Source organism: Microtus oregoni, unplaced genomic scaffold (genome assembly GCF_018167655.1).
Source record: "Microtus oregoni isolate MIOR12 unplaced genomic scaffold, Mior012 000004F_ref0000308, whole genome shotgun sequence".
NCBI classification, from domain to species: domain Eukaryota; kingdom Metazoa; phylum Chordata; class Mammalia; order Rodentia; family Cricetidae; genus Microtus; species Microtus oregoni.
Window position 1 is genome coordinate 31,996,337 of NW_024543063.1, and position 7,665 is coordinate 32,004,001.

The 7,665-nt window shown below is 59.6% G+C and overlaps 1 protein-coding gene across 1 annotated transcript in view; it reads right to left on the minus strand.

Moving 5' to 3' along the window:
- Positions 1 to 7,221, minus strand: part of Zfpm1 (zinc finger protein, FOG family member 1) — a 59,548-nt gene extending 52,327 nt beyond the window's left edge. Inside the window, exon 1 of the mRNA XM_041649398.1 lies at positions 6,946 to 7,221. Coding sequence (XP_041505332.1) covers positions 6,946 to 7,072 — 127 coding nt within the window. The 5' untranslated portion in view covers positions 7,073 to 7,221. The remainder of the gene's footprint in view (positions 1 to 6,945) is intronic.
- Between the last annotated feature and the right edge of the window lie 444 nt (positions 7,222 to 7,665).

Genomic DNA, 7,665 nt, shown 5'->3' on the forward strand with positions numbered 1-7,665 from the left:
GCTGAGGAGGGAGGAGGGAAAAGTCAGCTTGTAGAGGCCTCAGAGACATGCAGGATGGTGGGGTTGACCCTGTGGGTTACAGATCTCCGCTCAGAGAATCTCCACCCTGGCCACAGACCCAGCTTCTGTGTTGGTTGGCCTTGAGCAAGGCCTTGATGTTCTCATCCATAACAGTGGTGGGAAGAGGCCACCAGGGTGGTGTGTAACACACAACACTCGGGCTTCTGGCATATGCCAACACCAAAGCCAGCAGGACCAGCAGCGTCCACCTGGTAACAAGTCACCTGGCACTTCCGTGTGCACCACCAAGCCCCCACTATGACCACAACAAGGAGGTGCTCTTATTAGGGTCCCACTCTGCAAGGAGAAACTGAGGCAGCAAGGGCCATTTACACATAGGTCTCCTGAGAAGTCAGGCTGAGCCTCTCTCCAGAGGACCCTTCTGTGGCTGTCTGGTGCTAGGCAAGGGCTTGCTTGTACACCAGAGTTCACAAGCGACGGGAGTCATACCACCAAGGGTCCCTCTAATTGGTCCACTCTGAACAGCACTGTTCCTCAAGTACCTACTGTGTACCACCCCTGCCTAAGTGGGGAACACCTGCTGTTTCCATTCCTCAGATGACAGAACCCAGGCTGGCTGAGCACTGGGATGCCACCGAATGAGGCCCCTGGGAAGAAGCTGGGGCTGGGAGCTGAGTATCCCAAAGTCAGGGCCATACACTAAGGATGAATGCACACTGGAATGGGAAGGATGGGGAAGGGCAGTCCCTGTACTCTTAGAGACAGACCACCCAGGGTTGGTATGGGACAGCCCTAGCCAGTATTGCAGCCATCGCCAGACACCAGTATGGGCTGCTTCTGTTTGCTTAGGCTCTCAGCAGTCCCTGTGGTTCGCTGGGCCCTGGCCAGGCAGGGTCTGAGCTCCTAGGCCTGGGTATCCACATGCAAAGTTGGCCAGGGGTGTTTTCCTGTTAGGCCACATGATCTCAGCAAGCCCCATCTCTGTGGGGGCTCAGATGTGTCATTAGTGGGAGAGCAGCCCATAGGTAAGAGCTTCCTGCAGGCCACACGTGTGTACATGGCCCCACATGGGGTAGAGGTGGCCCACTGAGGGTCTGTGCTGCAGCTGAGACATAAAGGGCTCTGTTCAGGCAGCTTACGTGCCATGGACAACTCCTCAACCTTCTCCTTACTGGTGTCCCCTCAACCCCAAGACTCCCCTCCTTCACCAGACTACCAGCTCCTCTGCAGATGGGCACTAACCTGGGAGGGCCGAGGGGTTCCACTCGGCTGCCCAGATCCAGACCACTACAGAAGATCACAAAGGCTCTGGTATTGGGCTCTCTGACAAGGGATCACCAGCGCACACTAAGGCTCCACAGTCTCGGTGCTCCCTTGACAAATCAGTGCCAATATGAAGGAGGGAGAGGCTGGCCAGTGACAGGGGAGTTACCAGGATCCCACATCTGTTCCACATCTGTGGGTCAAAGGGCAGGGCCCCTGTGTGTAATACACTGAGATGGCATGGAAAAGAGCTTGGGAGCAGGGATGTTCCATCTCAGAAAGGCGGGGAACCACAGACCTGACCTGATCACAAAGAGACAGGGGAAAGAGGAAAGGGAAGGGGGGCGTAGGGGAGGGGCTGCAGCTGCTTTGGGAGACAGGCACTGTCACCCCCACATTGCAGATGGGAAAGCAAGGTTCCTCCTGACAGGCCTTTCACACAGTCCTATGGGCAATGTGGGGGGCGGGGGGGGGGGCAGAACATCCTAGCAACTATCTGGCTTTGGTGGTCCAAGGAGTGGTACCCGAGGGAGTCAGGCTCCTCCTCAGAAGCCCAAGGAGCTGAGAGGCAGCAAAGATGCCCCGGAATCTGAGAGGCTGTGCACTGGAACAGCTCTGTAAAGAAGGACAGATGCTAAAGATGCCTGACTGGGGCCCCCAGGTCTCCACTGGAGAACGAGCCCCCAGTGCACTGCCTCGACCCCATTGAAGGGCCACACACACTCATGTAACACTCACATAGGCAGTTGAGTTCTTAACTACGGGTTGGCTCCCTGACTAATAATATGGGGTGAGCATAGGGAGCCACACAGGGATGGGGCTTGCCAAGGTCACATGGTCTGGCAGATGGGAGTGGGTGGGGGCATGCATGATGTGATGCCTGAAGACCATTGATGCTACTGCCCCTTGCTGCGCCACACTTTCTTCAGCCAGGAGAGGTCTGCAAGCAATGTGTGGCTGTGGTCTCAGTTTCCCCATCTGTGAAATGGGAACACGGACCGTACGCACCTCCAGGCAGCCTAAGGGGCTGGTGGGCAGGAACCAGCCAAGGCCCGAGTATGGCTAGGCAGCTTCCATGCGGGCTGGGTCCATGGGTTTTGTGATACCAATCGGGAGGCAACAGCTGCCTCCGTGAGGCCTGTCGATGGCAGATAGGCCGGCCTACAGTATTATTCACGAGCCGTCAAGCCCCGGGACCGTCTGGTTGGCATAGAAACAGGAGATAAGGGGCACAATTAATGGCATCACATTCCTCCTCCTTTCTCCCCAACTGACCCACTTAAATCGGTGCCATACTGGGTTCCTGTGACCTCCGGGGAGGGGCCTGGGCCAGAGGGACTGGGTCCGGGGCTCAGGCCAGAGTAGGGCTAGGTGAGGTTTCCCCAGGGGCTGCCCTTGAGTTGAAGCATCTCAGAGAGGAGCACCAGGATGGCAAGGGCAGCTGCAAAAGACCGCAGAGGCCTTCACTCCGCCCATAGGTCCACTGTACAGATGTGACTGAGAACAGGCAAAAGCCAGAGGATGGTGAGACACCTTGATGGAGTTCTGGTCCCAACAGTAAGGGGCAGTGTCCACTTGACGCTTCTCATTCTGGCTTCACTACTTTCTGGGAAACAAAGTTAACAAAGTGAATTTCTAGTACTCATTTCCCTGGAGGTACAACGATGTAAGCACGGGGCTTTCATAAGTTCATTAATGCTGCTGTCTTTGGCCCATGTTGTCCATCTGCTGTGCTCTCAGGCTCCAGAAAGGTAGGAAAGCCACTGGCAGGTGGGATCAGAAGGCCGAACAAGAACTCGAGACCTCGTGTGGTCTCCTCTGCCAGGAAAGGGTTCCCCACAAAGGGCCTCCCGCCTTGGACCATTCTGCATAGGCTCCACGTTTGAGCTCTCGGACTCTAGAGACCATCAAGTACCAGGCCAGTGCTAATGACCAGGGCTTGGGACAGCAGGGTCGAGGCTAGAGGGGGCAGCTCGTGTTCGTTGGGCTCTGGATGACAGACATAGTCACAAAGGAAAGACCTGGAGGAAAGAGAATCTCCAGGAGGGGTCATGGGCCACCAGTACCCTTAAGGGACCTGACAGCACGCACCACCTATACGCTCAAGGGGAGTGGAGAATGCTCCGTGTCCATAAAATACAGCTAAACCCACCCAGCTCCCGCTGGAGCTTCACCCTGCCTCTCCTGGGAACGGGGCTGCCCCGTGCTGTCAGTACCACTGGCCCTGTAGGTGGGTGTGAGGTGATAGAGGGAGTTGGCAGATGGCTTCTGAGCTTGGAGCAAATTAGTCATCCTGTGGCTACCAATAATTTGCTTAACTGAACTGTAAGAATGTGTGAAAACACCTCCTCGGAGATGGAGGGCGGCTGCACCAGGTAGGATGCCTCCTCTAAGCCTCTGTCCAGGGACCTAGGTCTTTTAGCATCTGGGATCACTAATTCCTGCCTGACCTGGGGACTCTCTGTAACCCTGAATGCTTATCTCAGCCCTATTTTTCAAAGAGGGAAACTGAGGCAAGCCTTCCCGACTTCAGTCTCACTTACGGGCACTTTGCCTTTCGGCTCCCGACATCCCCAAACAGCCCAGTTTTCCAAAGCAGAAAACTGAGGCCAGGTTACTATCCATCAAAGTGCAACCATGGCTGGCCTATCCTTGGCAGTCTAGAGGCCAGGTATTGAGAAGTGGCCCCCAAACTTCTCACCTGCTTGTGCCTCCTCTCTCCTCTCCTTTCCTCATACCGTGGATAGAGCTGAGTCAGGGCTTGCATACAGCAGGTGCTCAATACTACAGAATTGCATACAGCAGGAACACAAAAGAGCACTCCTTCCACTGCACACAGCACGCAATGAGTTCTCCATAAACACTTGTCTGCTCAGGCAGATCTATACAGATCTCTCCGGATGTCTACCTGCTGGACTTCCCAAAAGCAGTCAGGTCTGTGGAAACTACCTCGAGTTTTTCTTAAATAAAACTCCACGCAAGTCACACCTAAGACTTGCCAGGAACCAAAAGCAACTCAGCATGATTCAGGGGAAACCACCCTTCGCAGGTGACAAACCGCCCCTGGCCTCTGAGTGCAACCTAATTGGAATGAGGGGAGGAGTGTCCTTTCTCTCTCTCTCTCTCTCTCTCTCTCCCCTCCCCACGGGCAGCAAGAAGTCAGTTTTCTTTCATTTTGATGGACTGTACCACTGGCCGCAGGGGGAAGATCAACTTCTTGCCAATTAAGAGTGTATGGGGAAAGTGTCCCAGATGGACGCCCCCCGTTTTTCCCTTTTTGCTGCCCAGGCCCCCTGCTGCCGCCGGACGCCCCCACACTGCTGTTGCCCCGAACTCGGCGGGGCCTGGTGGCCGTAGATAAGGCCTCTTATCACTCTTGGCAATCACCATTGGGCGGACTGGCCCGCGCTTAGGCCCCCACTTATCAGAGCTTACATCGACTGGGCAGGAGGAGAGCTGGCGGGCCGGGGCATCAGGGGTCCCGAGCTACACCCTGCCCCTCGCCCCCTCCAGGGGCCTGGTCTATCGTGACAGCCATCTGGCCGGCTAAGGCCGCGCTCCTGCATCGCCCTCCCCCCTCTCCCACGTTTGAAGTTAATAAATGGAAGCGCTATCGCGGCTGCCATCGGTAGCAAGTCTTATCAGAGCGGCACATCTATCTTTGCTCAGAACAAAAGGCGCACGGAGGCGCGGGCAGCTGCAACCCAGCTTTGGTGGGGGCGTGGAGGGCGGCGGCCCCTAGAGCTCAGGCTGCTTCCCCTCCGCACCCTGAGACCCGCCACAGGTGAGGCCAGCGCAGCCGGCGCGCAGCTGCGAGGGCCTCACGCACGGCCTTGGGCAGAGAGCGGGCGGGCAGGCGCCGCCGTTTGGTGACAATCAACGTTCGCATCTAAACGCGTTTAGATCTGCGAAGGGAGGAGGAGCCCAGGCCACGAGTTGCACAGAGGGCTCCGGGCCCAGGGCCCCGCCCCCCCACCAGGCCTGCTCTCCTCCTCTGCTCCAGTCGTGGGGTACTGTGAGGGGGGTCGGAGGGGCTTTCCTGCACAGTCCCGGTCTTGGTTCCCAGAGTACGGGGTTTCGCTGACCCAAGTGGGTTGGGCTCTGCTGGGCTCCCCGCGGCCTTATCAGCGCTGGCGATCCGTTCCCAACCTGAGATCTCCCTGCCCTAGCTATCTGCATTTCTCATCAGACTGAAACACACACACGCTCACGCACACACACATACACGCAAGAACAGAACCCGGCAGAGGCGCACAGGGGAGGAGGGGAAAAAGAAACCAGAGAACCAGCACAGATCGGGACCTGTGGGTGGCTTTAATACTTGAGTTGACATGATAGAAGGAGACTTTCAGAAAACAGGTCCGGCTCGAATTTGGGGAGTCGGGTTACCAGAACCCAGATTCCTTCGTCCCCCTTTCCCAGACCTCAGTGGTAGGGACACTCTCACAGGCTAGAATGCACATTGGGTCCTGGTGGCAGCAGCGTCATGTGGGCAGAGGAGGCAGCCAGGCGTCTGGAACTGGGAAGCCGGATGCCCCCCTCCCTTGTCACCTCGTGGGCAGCCCAGATGACTTGTTTCTCCCGCCAGGGGGAAGCTCCAGGGAGGAAGCCCCGCGCCCTGCCGGGAGAAGCGCGAAGTTATTATTGGTGTGGCGTGGGGAGGAGCTCTTCCTGTGTGCTTACTCGTTCCTAATGCAGCCAAGTGGCCCCGCAACCTGACCCAGAGAGCACAAGAAGCTCCTATTGTGGGGGCACGGGTGATGGAGGAGTACAGGGCCTGTCCTATTCGGGAAAGTGCCCACGGGAGGACCTGTGAGAAACTTGGACGCACGCAGTAACGACGCTCGAGTCCCTGAGGTCCCTGGCTGGTTTAGACTATCCACTCGGATGCGGGGGTGGAAGGAGAGGTGCACATGGGCACACAGAATACTATTTGCCCATGTAGAGTTGTCAGGGGCAGTTGGTGGGTCAGACCTCCATATGTTCCCAAGCAGGCCGATGTCAGATGGAAAACTCCAGAGTTGGGGCGGATAAAGGGGGTTTGGTCAGTCAATGCCTAGCGCCTGGGCTGCAACAGCCTCCACTGCCTCACCCCCGCAGCCACGCCGTTCAGCAGCCAAAGCGCTGCGGTGGGCGCCGGCTCGCCCCGCAGCTCTAGGTACCCCTTACTCCCAGGTCTTTCTCCTTCTGCCTCTAGATACAAAGCCTGGGCGAGTCAAGCGCGCCAGATAAGATCACAATTTCAGCCCGTCCCGACAGAGCGATCTTATCAGGATGGGACTTGCAGAATGGAATATTTTAAACTTTATCTGAGCCCAGATCAGGGCCGCCCTATCGCCGCACCATCTCTGAGTTGCGGGGGAGGTGCAGGCCTCGAGGTGGCCGAGCTCTGCCGGAGCCGCGCCCCCAGCCACTCTCCTTCCGGCTCTGGGGACCCGCCACCCTCTCGGGGCCCGGACCCCCTGGGTGCCCATGCCGAGATGCGGGGGCCCTGCCCGCCGGCAGAGATTAGATTACCGCGCGCTTGGCACTCCGCGCGGGGGGCGCGGCGCGGGGTGAAGGTCGCGGGCGCAGCGGAGCTGGGCGGCCGCACAGGGACGGCGCAGGGAGGCTAGGCGCGAGCGGGGGTCCGGCGGGCAACGCGGGCAAAGTTTGACTCACGCTTGATCTGCCGGGGATTGCTCTGTTTCCTCCTGGACATGTCTCCGGCGCCTCGCGCCCTCGCGGTGGCTGCTTCTAGCCCCTGGCGGGCAGCGGCGGGCGGCAGGGGCGCGGCGGGGCGGCTCATGCCCCCGGCCCGTGGGCTCCACGGCTGCCTCGGCCCGCGCCCCCAGCCCGCCGCGCCGCGCGTGGGCCACCGGCGTCGCCGCGGAGGCCCGAGGCCACGGCCCTGCGCTCGGGCGCGCGGACTGCCCGGCGGGCGGCGGGCTGGTGGCGGCTTCTCTGCTCCGGCTCAGACGCCGCCGCCGCCGCCGCCGCCGCCACTCGGCTTTTCTCAATGGAACCAGCAAGCAGCGAGCCGCAAGCGGCGATCCCGCGGCCGCCGCCAGGGCGCTCCCGGCAGGCTGGCCAGGCGGGCGGGGCCTTCGCGTAGCTGGCGGCCGCCCCGCCTCTCGCCCCTCCCCGGTCCATCCTCCGCCGTAGCGCCTTCCCGCCCCCGCTGGCCCCGCCCCCGGAACGGCCTTCCCGCTGGCCCCGCCCCAAACTCTTGCTCAATCTTTTTCTGCTCGCCCGGGCTTCCGTGTGCTCACCCAGCCTCTGCCTGGCAGTCTTTCCTCTCGCTGGCTCCACCACTCACCCCTCCTCCGCGCACTTACCCCGCCCCTCGGCCAATTCTGCACGCATCGACCCCACCCCCTCAGCCCGGCTCCTCCTCCTGAC